The 12011-nt window shown below is 43.4% G+C and overlaps 1 protein-coding gene across 1 annotated transcript in view; it reads left to right on the top strand.

The window, feature by feature from the left end:
- Positions 1 to 12011, top strand: part of POLN (DNA polymerase nu) — a 153771-nt gene that overhangs the window by 82645 nt on the left and 59115 nt on the right. Inside the window, exons 16-18 of the mRNA XM_025290538.2 lie at positions 4800 to 4857; positions 5830 to 5904; positions 6855 to 6969. Coding sequence (XP_025146323.1) covers positions 4800 to 4857; positions 5830 to 5904; positions 6855 to 6969 — 248 coding nt within the window. The remainder of the gene's footprint in view (positions 1 to 4799; positions 4858 to 5829; positions 5905 to 6854; positions 6970 to 12011) is intronic.

The following is a 12011-nucleotide window of genomic DNA, read 5'->3' as shown; positions in this document are numbered from 1 at the left end:
CGCTGGGCCATAGAAAAAGCAGGGCAGTTCCGGAAAAACATCTGCTTCTGCTTCGTTGACTACACTAAAGCCTTTGACTGTGTGGATCAAAACAAACGAAAATTCTTCAAGAGATGAGAATACCAGACCACCTTACCTGTCTCCTGCAAAACCTGTATGCAGCTCAAGAAGCAACAGTTAGAACCAGACATGGAACAGCAGACTGGTTCCAAACTGGGAAAGGAGTGGTTCAAGGCTGTGTATTGTCACCCTGCTTATTTAACTTCTATGCAGAGTATATCATGTGAGATGCCGGGCTGGATGAAGCACTAGCTAGAATCAAGATTGTGGGGAGAAATGTCAATAACCTCAGATATGCAGATGATACCACCCTAATGGCAGAAAGTGAAGAGGAACTAAAGAGCCTCTTGATGAAAGTGAAAGTGGAGAGTGGAAAAGTTGGCTTAAAGCTCAACATTCAGAAAATGAAGATCATGGCATCTGGTCCCATCACTTCATGGGAAATAGATGGGGAAACAGTGGAAACAGCGAGAGACTTTATTTTCTTGGGCTCCAAAATCACTGCAGATGGTGACTGCAGCCATGAAATTAAAAGATGCTTACTCCTTGGAAGAAAAGCTATGACAAACCTAGACAGCACATTAAAAAGCAGAGACATTACTTTGCCAACAAAGGTCCATCTAGTCTAAGTTATGGTTTTTCCAGTGGTCATGTACAGATGTGAGGGTTGGACCATGAAGACTGAGTGCCAAAGAATTGGTGCTTTCAAACTCTGGTGCTGGAGAAGACTCTTGAGAGTTCCTTGGACTGCAAGGAGATCAAATCAGTCAATCCTAAAGGAAATCAGCCCTTAATATTCATGGGAAAGACTGATGCTGAAGCTGAAGCTCCAGTACTTTGGCCATGTGATGCGAAGAACTGATTCTTTGGAAAAGACCCTGATGCTGGGAAATGTTGAAGGCACGAGGAGAAAAGGGTGGCAGAGGATGAGATGGTGAAATAGCTTCACCAACTCAATGGACATGAGTTTGAGCAAACTGCAGGAGATAGTGGAGGACAGGGAAGCCTGGCGTGCTGCAGCCCATGGGGTCGCAAAGAGTTGGACATGAGTGAGTGAACAACAACAAATCCTGTTTATAGTTGCATAAAGAATAATAAAACACCTATGAATAAGTTTAACAAAGGAAGTCAATTTGCACATCCTGAGATGCAGCCCCTTGCTGGCCGGGTTCGCCTTTGGCTGCTGCAGAGCTCCCTGTCTCTATCCACACCAGCGGTGTCCACACTGGGGCTGACCTCCACTCCCCTCCCCTGGCTCTGTCGCCTGTACCCTTGCCGTCGGGTCCGTGAACACTGCCCCGGGAGTCAGCTTTCTCGGGGCACCACCCCTGTCACTTCATCTCTGTCACTGCAGACGGACGTGAGGGCTGTGCTCAGGAACTCGATTTCAGAGAGAGCAGCCTAGAAAGGGGAAAATAAAAAGTGACTGTCCAGGGCAGAACGTAGCAAACATCATTTCAGAGCAAGGTCCATGTCAGCAGTGACGGGTCACGCTGACAGCAGGCAGCCTTGACCTGCCGGCATGAGAAGGGCACTTATCTCGGAGGCCTCCCTGCCGAAACCCGCAACCCTGGTCTAACCACGAGAAAAACAACAAGCAGATCCAGCTGAGGGATGTGCTGCCTGACCAGCCCTCAGAACAAGGTTATAAAAAACAAAATCTGGGAAGCTGCCACAGCCAAGGAGCTGAGGAAACCAGACGACCAAATGTGATGCGGGGTCCTGGGTAGGGTCTTGGGGCAGAAAAAGGACTTCAGGTGAAAACTGGTGAAATCGAAATAAAGTATGGAATTAGTAATAATGTATTGATGCTGGTTTCTTAATTGTGTCAAATACTCTAAAAACGTAAGATGCTAGCAATATAGGAAACCCAGTGAGGGGCCTATACTGTGTTCCTAACTCTTCTGTAAGAGTGTTCTACAATAAAATGGTTACTTTTATTAAAAAAATAATTTACCTTGATAGAAGATTTTATAGAGTTTTTTATGTTCTCCATCAAAATATTCTGGTTCTATCTTTAACAGCTGATTTAATTTTAATAACTGTTATCTCTAGACATATTTGGGACACTTCATAAAAGCAGTTCTGATTGAAAGTAATTTGTTTTTTCTTATTTGGTGATTGTACATTCCACTAGTCTCCAGTCAGCATTAACAACATTTTTATCTGGCTTGTTTTAAGATTAACTTAAGGGAACTAAGCCTTAAACTCTTCTTTCCCTGCAACTTGACAGTGAGAGACGGTGTTCAAGGTTGAGGTTCTCTGCCAGAGTCAGATGCCAGAGCTTCCCTTCTGCTCACCGTGGGCAGAGTGGCTTCCATGTAATAACAGAAAAGAAGACGCCATTTGAGATGAGCGAAAGTTGCCTGGGAATTGAGCTCACGACTCTCAGCCGTGGTGGGGGAGAAAAAAAAGCTATACCCTTCAAGCCCCTTCTTGGCATGACATATGATCAAAGGACAAAATATACATTTTAACTTTCCTTAAAATGTTCAAACTATAGAGTGTTATATAGTGTGCTATAGTGTATAAAGCGTGCTATATAGGTTACATATTTAGTGAAGTTTCTATTATTTTTATTGGGCTTCCAAACTGGTGCAGTGATAAAGCATCCGCCTACCAAGGCAGGAAATGAAAGAGACCCAGATTCAGTCCCTGGGTTTGGAAGATCCCCTGGAGTAGGAAATGGCAACCCGCTCCAGTATTCTTGCCTGGAAAATTCTTTGGACAGGGGACCCTAGCGTGCCGCAGTCCATGGGGTCACCAAGAGTCGGACACTGCAGTGAGCACTCACTGGTATTTGATTATTTGTTATATTGTAAAACAAAAAGTAGCACTTAATTATTAAAAAGTTTCCTTTATCTTTATCTAAAGGTAATCACATTTCTGCTTTCTCAGGACAAATAAGCTTCTTTATCCCTCTTTCCGTTGGTAAAGCCACTTTCATTAAGCTGATGTTTTCTGGGCCGTGGAAGGGAAATGACTTTAGGAGCCGAGTCCTTGCTTGCCGGATGAGCCTACACCGAGCTGTGCTCACCAAGAGCTTTTAGCCTAGCGTGCTAGTTACAGTCTGGTCTGATCCCAGTTTGACATGCTATTAGTCAGAGAACATATTTTGTTTTATACAATTACAGACCTTGACATTATAATTTGATTTTGTAGATGTTCTTCTATTAACTTGAGAAAGGTCTGTTGCTAGAAAATTAAAATGTTTTAATATGAAAGAGTGTTGAACTTTTGTTGAATGTGTATGTCCTGTTGTGGTGATGATGTGTTTTTGTCCTTTATCCTACTAATCGGGTGTATTATATTATTTTTTTGCGTTTCTGAGATAAATCCGCATTGGCTGTGTGCAAAACCCGTTTTGTGTGTTGCTAGTTTCAGTGTGCTAATATTGACTGAGGACCCTTGTGCCTGTTTATGGAGGATGTTGTATTTGGTATCTGGTTTCAGCATCAGGATAACACGTCATAGAATGAGTTGGCAAGCTCCTCACTCTGCCATTCTGGAAGTACCTTTCATTGCTAACTTTTTTTGAGAGTTCCTTTTTTTTTGGCCGTACTATATGGCATGTGGAATCTAGTTCCCTGAACAGGGATTAAAACCCATGACCCCTGCATGGGACGGCAGAGCCTTAGCCACTGAACCACCAGGGAAGTCTGAGAGTTCTTTATATGTTTTGAATCCAACGTGATTTGAAAAAAACAAAAGTAAGTTTGATGGAGTCCAGTTTTTCATTGTTTTCTTTATGGACCATGCTGAAGGGGTATATCTAAGAATTCTTTGTCTAATGCAAGATTACAAAGATTTTCTCTTAAATTTTTCCTCTAAAAGTTTTAGAGTTTTGCATTTTACATTTATATTTATAATCCATAATTTATAGAATCAGCTTGTTGATAGCTAAGAAAAATACTGCTAATATTTTAATTAGGATTGTATTGAATTTATAGATCAATTTGGGAGTCATTGGCATATTAATGTTGAGTGTTCTAATCCATGAACATGGTATATCTTTCCATTTATTTAGGACTATTAATTTTCTTTTATCAGGATTCTGTAGTTTTCAACATACAAGTTTATACCTGAATGTTTTGGGGGTGCTGTTATTAATACAAACGGCATTGTGTATTTAGTTTCAAGGTGCGATTGTTCATGGCAGTGTGTAAACATAGGATTGCTTTTTGTATGTCGACTCTCCATTGATGCCTGGGTCTACCCACCAAAGCCGTGCTTCAGTGTTAGTTGTATTAAGATCGATACACATATGCATAGTACATTGGCGTTGGTTATTTTGTTAGTGTTTAATAAAATGTGACACATTTTAGGGGCTTCCTTGGTGGTCCAGTGACAAAGAGCTCCCCATGCAGGGAAGCCAGGTTCCATCCCTGGTCAGGGAACTAGATCCCAGATACCGTCCCTGAGAGTTCAAACGGTACAGCTAAGACCTGGGGCAGCCAGGTAAATAAATACAGTTTTGGTTCTTCCAGTTTACTGCTACCAACCCATCTCTCTCCACCCTCCTCATGTGTGTGTGTTCAGTCATGTAACCCCATGGGCTGCAGCCCACCGGGCTTCTCTGTCCATGGACTTTTCCAGGCAAGAATACTGGAGTGGGTTCCCATTTCCTTCTCCAAGAAAAAAATATATTTTTTAAATGTAACACATTTTAAATACCATTAAATGATTCAGATTAAGAGAAGATATTTCAGCTAAAGCAGTTTCCCTTTTATTATTCGCAGAATATCCAAGGTATCTCCAAGCACCCAATTCAGATAACTAAACCTCAGAGTTTTAAAGGTAACACATTTCTTTTTATTTCACAAAAATCTTGAGCAACGTTTTTTTTTAAAGCCTAGAAATGTTTGTAATTGTGTTTCTATCTAAGTAACTGCTTTTCTTTCCTGAAGTTCTTTGTATTTGCGTGACCAGGATTTAAATATACACTGAAAAATAAAACCCAGCTCAAGTGGCATGACCCCTCCCCTCTAGTGGTTTCTAAGTGAAAGTGGATGATAAATTACCAAAACTCAGCTCAAGTGGCACGACCCCTCCCCTCTAGAGGTTTCTAAGTGAAAGTGGATGATAAATTACCCCGGGGAAGAGGCTCCCCTCCCACTGCCTCTCCCCCACCAGCTTCCCAACAGAGAAGAGACAGACGGACAATGGAGCTGGCTTTTATTAAGGTCTGAAAATTACTGGACATGTTTGTAAAAGCGTAGTCACACTCTTCTTTGTCTCGATCCACTCCACTGCCATGCGGGTGATGACATTTCTAAAAAAGAAAAGGTCAAGTCTGAGCAAAGCCGGGTTCTGTGGCCTGTTCCCAGTAGACTCCTGCCCCCTTGGATTCGGGAACTGCTGCTTCCAGAAGGTCGAAGCCAAACAGTGACGTGCCATGAGCTTCAGGGACGTGCATGTCGCTGTGTGTGAACAGAGCTCCTGGAGGTGGGCAGCAGCTTGGCCTCCGCCAGCCCTGCACCGCACATTCCGCGGGGAGACCTTCCCCAAGGAGGCCTCCTATTGGTGAGGCGCAGAGGGCCAGTGCGTGACCTTTTCTTCACTGAGAATTCTAGACAGAACAGGAAATTTTAACAGCAGAAAATCTAGTTTGCTTTCAGCAGTCTTATGATGTTTTAAAATTGCATTAAGAAAAATCAGGAAAATACTCTTCTGACTTCCGAGTGATGTTACAATAACTGTGTGTGAGGAATAGCTATGAATCAGCTCACGACCAGTTCACCAAGTGCTCTTGAACTCATAACGATTCAGGTGAAGAGGACGAACTCAGCATCTCCCCAAGGACGGCGTTCGTTTCATCCGAAGGCCACACCTTCCTGGCAGCAGGTACGTGCCGGTAGACACACCGTGCCACTGGAGCCCACCTTACGTGTTTCACATGTTCAAATGCTTAGAAATTGAATGATCCAAAGGTGCTTACAGAACTCACTCTCGAAGGTGAACCCCGAGGCAGATATTTACATGAAGCCGAGGTTTCTTATGCCCAGTAGGCGAGAGCAGCTCTGCCTCCCGGGCTTCTTCACGTGACTGCACCTAGAGCCCAGATTCCCTGCTAGGCCCCCCAAGTCCACCCCCCCTTCTGTTGCGTCCCCCCGGTGCCGCTTCCCACTCTGCCCTCAGCCCCAGCGCCAGCCCCGCACGGAGCCTTCTGCCCCGGTGTGGTCTTGCTCCCTCCTCCAGCCTCCTTGCCTCTGCTGCCTCGTCCCTTCCTCGATGACACGGAGCCTCCTGCCCCGGTGTGGTCTTGCTCCCTCCTCCAGCCTCCTTGCCTCTGCTCCTTCGTCCCTTCCTCGATGACACGTCACAGCACCAACCTCCCCACACACACTTACTCTGGAACCTCCTCCTCTTGCTCTGTCTTTCCTGTTTCATTGCTCGCCTTCCAACACACCAAATAATTCACCCAAACCGTCTCCCTCTCCTCGAGTAGAAGCTCCACACAGGAAGGGACCGTCATCTGTATTGTTCACTAGCATACCCCAGGCACACAGCCTGGCACAGAGAGAGCCCTTTCTGAACCTCTGATGTTCTGATGACTCGATCAATGAGTGCGGCCCCCTGGAGGCCTTGCCAGCCTTACAGAAGAGGTCTCACGGACCCTTAGCCCCAGGGATGGCGAACAGCCCAATGCCCAGGGGCCTGGCAGGTGGGCCGTGGCCGTGCCGACCTTGACTCCCCTCCCTGTGGGGAGGGGAGATTGAGGTTGCCTGGGCTGTGTGGCAACAACGAGGCATGTGTGGATAGGTTCTGAATTAACGCAGAGCTCTGTCTGACAGACTTCTCGCAGATCGAATTGCGCATTCTTGCACACTTATCTGGGGACCCAGAACTTTTGAAGTTATTCCAGGAATCTGAGAGAGATGATGTATTTTCCACCCTGACTTCACAGTGGTAAGATATACGCGCTCATAACAGTATCAGATCCACAGGAATGCAGGCATGATTTTAAAAACCTGAAGTTGGTCCAAACCTGTTTTCAATAAGAATTATGTTTTTCTCTAGTAGTTTAATCTTTTTGAAAAGAGTAGATAGCTAGGATGCCAAGTGTCTCCTAAGTATGAAAGAGGTGGTTGTTCTTCAGCTCCAGAAGGGGCGTAGATTGCTGAGGAATGTACCAGAAATATCACAAAATCAAAAGTGAAAGTCACGCGTGCCTCCAGATGAGTGTCAGTCGGAGAAGACAGAGCCCAGGGCCTGCAGGCAGCCTGGCGGCGACCCTGGCGTTGCCTCTGCGCCCTCAGCTGCTGTTTGGGGCAAAGCAAGCCTGCACTCAACTCCTGTTCCTTCTCAATGCTGGCTCCTTCTTGCTTTTTCGTTTTGCCTACTTAGGCTTTTCTTCTTTCAGTCTGAAGCCAGGAACTCCTCCCATCTAAGGCGATGAGCACCTTTCTTGAGGATGCAGGTGTCCCGAGGTCCAAAGTCAGCAAGAGCAGGCTCAGACCCTGCCCGCCCCTCCTGCCCACCCCCAGCTCAGCGGCTCTCAGAGGCCGGGCGGACCCGGTGCTGCCAATCCCGGAGCTGCTCCCCTCCCGGGCTCCCAGGGAAAGGCCCTTCTCCTTAGTGTTCCCTGTGTGCTCTTTTAAAAAGTGTGATAAATTCACATGCCATGAAGTCCACCCTTTTAGAGTGTACAATGGAGTGGGCTTTATATGTTCACAAGGTCTGGCAGCCACCTCACTGTCTGATTCCAGAGCATCTGCATTCCTTAAAGAGAACCGCCCAGGAGTCAGTCCTCACCCTCGTCCCCGTGGAAAGCATTTGTCTGCTTTCCGTCTCTACACATTCGTCTCTTCTGGGCAGTTCACAGTAATGGAATCATACAGAGCATGGCCTCTTGTGGCCATCGCCTCTCACTGAACGTGACGTTTCCAAGGTCCATCCATGTGAAGCACGTGTCAATACTGCATTATTTTTTGTGGCTGAATAATATTCCTTTCTGTGGAATAATGTATTCTGTGTATATATATATATATATATAAAATTATGGACGAGAATGGAATTATGGAATATATATTATATATATATACTAATATATATTAGTATAAACAGGCAAATAATATTCCATATTCCATTTATTTATCCCTTTATCAGTTGATGTATATTTGGGTTGTTTCCACCTTTTGACTGTTATGAATAACACTGCTGTGAGCATTCATGCACAAAACTTTATGTGGAAATATGTTTTCATTTCTCTTGGATAGATACCTAGGAGCAGAACTTCTGAGTCATATGGTAATTCTATGTTTAACTTTTTAATATTGTGGTAAAATAACAAAATTTATCATCTCAACCATTTTTAAATGGTTTTAAATTTGTATCACAGCAGTAGCAACTATATTTAATTTTTTGAAGAATTATTGAACTAGTTTCCAAAATAGCTGCACCATTTTATACCCCACAAACGGTGCACAGGTCTCCAGTTTACCTGCCTTCTCGCCGGTACCGTTTATCTCGCTTTTTTATTCTAACCATCCCCTTGGGTGTGGAGTAGTATCTTTGCAGTTTGGTTTGCACGTCCTTGATGACTGCCGATGTTGAGGATCTCGTCTTATTCTCTCTCGTGTCTCTTTCCCTCTCCTACACCTTTACACAAACCCACCTGTGTTTTGCTCACCACAGCTTTCTCTGTGCTTCTTCCCAGAAGACACACTTTCTTCCATTTCAGTTTCTCTCCATAAGGATATAAGCAACATAGAATTTTCAAGGCATGGAATAGAGTTAGTAATACCCCTTTCCCTCTCTCCAGAGGTGTGCAAAGTCTGAGAAGAGTGTTTCTACCTAGGCAGGAAGAGTGTTTTGCTTGCCTGGTTCATGTTTGAGCTTCACTGCCATCTGGGTGTGTTGGTGGAATGGTGCCCTGGAGTTGTCCTTACAGTGTGTGAGAGAATCTGTCTGTGATTCAGGGGGAGTGCTTATGCATAGATCACCAAGGGTGTTTTTTGTTCAGCGAGCCAAGAGCGACTCTGGCTGTTGCTGACCAAGTGTTATAGAAAAACATTCTTGTCAAAGTGTCAGGCGAAGGATGCAGCTGAAGCAGTGCCAGGAGGAAAGTGCACAGCACCTAACACTCCATCAGAAATGAGGAGAGACCTCAGATAAAAAGTCTAAGCTGCCTCAAGAAACCTGAGAAAGATGAGGAAGGAGGAAGGAAACAGTAAAGATAAGGGCAGAAACCGATGACATTGAAAAATAGAAAACAACAGCAAAAATCAATGGAAAAAAGTTGATTCTTCCAAAAAAATAAAATTATCAGACTCTAGCAAGACTGACAAAAGTAAAAATAGAGAAGACACAGATCATCAGAATCAGGATGGATTTAGAACAGAATATTAGTACATTATTACTAAACAGATTCTGCAGACATCAAGAAAACAGTAAGGAAACACCATAAACAACTTCATGCTCAAAAATTCAGAAGAAATGGATCAATTTCTTGAAAACCACAAACTATCAAAACCCAACTCTGATGAAATTGATAACATGAATAGTCCTTGAACTTTTCATTTAAAATCTCCTGGTAAGAGAGAGATTTGGCAGGGCCAGATGTCTTCCATGGAGTATTTTACCAAATGTTGAAAGAATTAACACCAGTTTCATATGACCCCTTTCAGAAAGTAGAAGAGGAGCACTTCCCAGTCATACTTGCGAAGCTAGTGTTGTCCCAATACCAAAACCAGACAAAGAATAAAAACAAAACAAAACCCCACACAGACCGATATCACTCCTGAATTTAGATGTAAAAAATCCTCAGCAAAATATTAGCAAACCAAATCCAGCAACATAAAAAACTATACACTGTGTCCAAGTGGGATTTATTCCAGATGGGCAAAGCTGGTTTAATATTAGAAAATCAATCAGTGTGGTCCAATATATGATCAAGCCAAAGAAATAATATGATGATATCCACTGACCCAGACAAAGCACCTGACAAAATCCAACACCCATTCATGGTAAAAATTCTTGGGAATTTAGAAATACAGGGGAGCAACCCCAACTTGATAAAGAACATCTATTAAAAAAAAAAAAACTACAGCCAACAGCATATTGCATGGTAAAAGGCTGAATGCCTTCCAGTCCAGGTTCGATGCATGAGACAGGGCGCTCGGGGCTGGTGCACTGGGGTGACCTTGAAGGATGGGATGGGAGGGAGGTGGGAGGGGGGTTCAGGATGGGGAGCACATGTACACCCATGGTGGATTCATGTAAATGCATGCCAAAAACCACCACAATATTGTAAAGTAATTAGCCTCCAATTAAAATAAATAAATTAAAAAACAGTAGCAACTTATTAGTACTGAATGTGGAAGTTCTGGCCACTAAATGAGTCAAGGAAAAGAAATAAATGGTATACAGATTGGAAAGGAAGATCTAAAGCTGTATTTGTAGGTGGTATGATTGTCTATATAGGAAGTCTTAGCGTATGTATAAGAAAACAATATTTTTCAACTTCTACAACTAGTAAGCGAGTTTAGCAAGGCTGCAAGACACAGTACCAATATACAGAAGTCAGCTGCATTTCTATAAACGGACAACAAACCATGAAGAAATTGAAATTAAAAATGTAATACCATTTACATTCACCCCAAAGATAATGGAATACTTACTTCAGTTGGCCTTCCCAGGTGGCGCTAGTGGTAAAGAACCCGCAGGCCAATGCAGGAGATGTAAGGGATATGGGTGCAGTCCCTGGGTCAGGAAGATTCCCTGGAATAGGAAATGGCAACCCACTCCGATATTCTTGCCTGGAAAATTCCATGGACAGTGGAGCCTGGTGGGCTACAGTCCATAGCATCGCAAAGAGTCAGACACGACCGAAGCAACTTAGCACACACGAATGCCGGCATTCAATTAACAAAATATGTATAGGATCTGTATGTCTAAAACTACAAAATGCCGATGAAAGAAATCAAAGATTTGATAAGTGGAATGACATCCTGTGTTTGTGGAATGGAAGACACAGGACAGTAAATATGTCAGTTCTCCCTAAAATGATCCATAGGCTTAATTCAATGCTATTAAAACCTAAGCAAGTTTTGTAGACAAGGACAAGCTGACTCTAAAATGTAAATGAAGAGGCATGGCCCTAGAATACCGAAAACAATCTTGACAAAGAAGAGAGTGGGAGGAATCACTGCCTGATATTAAGACTTAATACACAGTAATCAAGAGAGTGTGGTATTGGCAGAGGAACAGATACACAGACCAACGGAACAGAAAAGAGAACCAGAAATAGATCCACGCAAACAGGCTCCACTGATTTCAGGGAAAGTACAAAGTCCCAGACAAAATAATTCTCTTCCGATTCATGCTAAGCTGATCACTCACAAAGCCACCTTGAGAAGTTCACTTCTATATTGGGTATTGTATATGTCTTTCCTGCATTTTTTTTTATCTTGTACTAGTTTGGGGGAGAACTTCAAAAATAAGAAGCTTTTAATATTTGCATGATGGTTGCTTCTAATTTCCTACCAGCAGCAGCAATCCAGCACTTGTGACTTACACTATAATTAGTTGCTTTGGAAATGATTTTTGTGTTCCAAACAGAGGACTAGAATAGCACGTGGTGAAACAGTCGCAGGATCAAACACACTCTTAAAAATGTTTGTTTCATGGAAATGGCTTATTGTTTGAAACACAAAAAGTGAAAAGGCAATGCAGTGTTGTATTCTGAAATATGTAATAACATTTTCAAAGAATAACAATTTTCTTGAAAAACCTTTGAAAATATGTAGATTATATATAAAAATGGAGACTTGGAAGAAGCCTTGGAGATCATCCGTGAAGCTATGATGTGCCTGATGAAAGCCTTGATTCCCGGAGAGCCAGGCCTGCCCCTGGGCCCACGTCTGAGCCAGACCAGGCCTCAGAGCCACCTCCTCCAGCTCCATCATCATCACCTGAGCTCGGAAGACAACCTTCTGCACGGAGGTGGT

The sequence above is a fragment of the Bubalus bubalis genome, chromosome 7 (assembly GCF_019923935.1).
Source record: "Bubalus bubalis isolate 160015118507 breed Murrah chromosome 7, NDDB_SH_1, whole genome shotgun sequence".
Lineage (NCBI taxonomy): Eukaryota > Metazoa > Chordata > Mammalia > Artiodactyla > Bovidae > Bubalus > Bubalus bubalis.
This window is presented reverse-complemented; position numbering and strand designations above follow the sequence as displayed.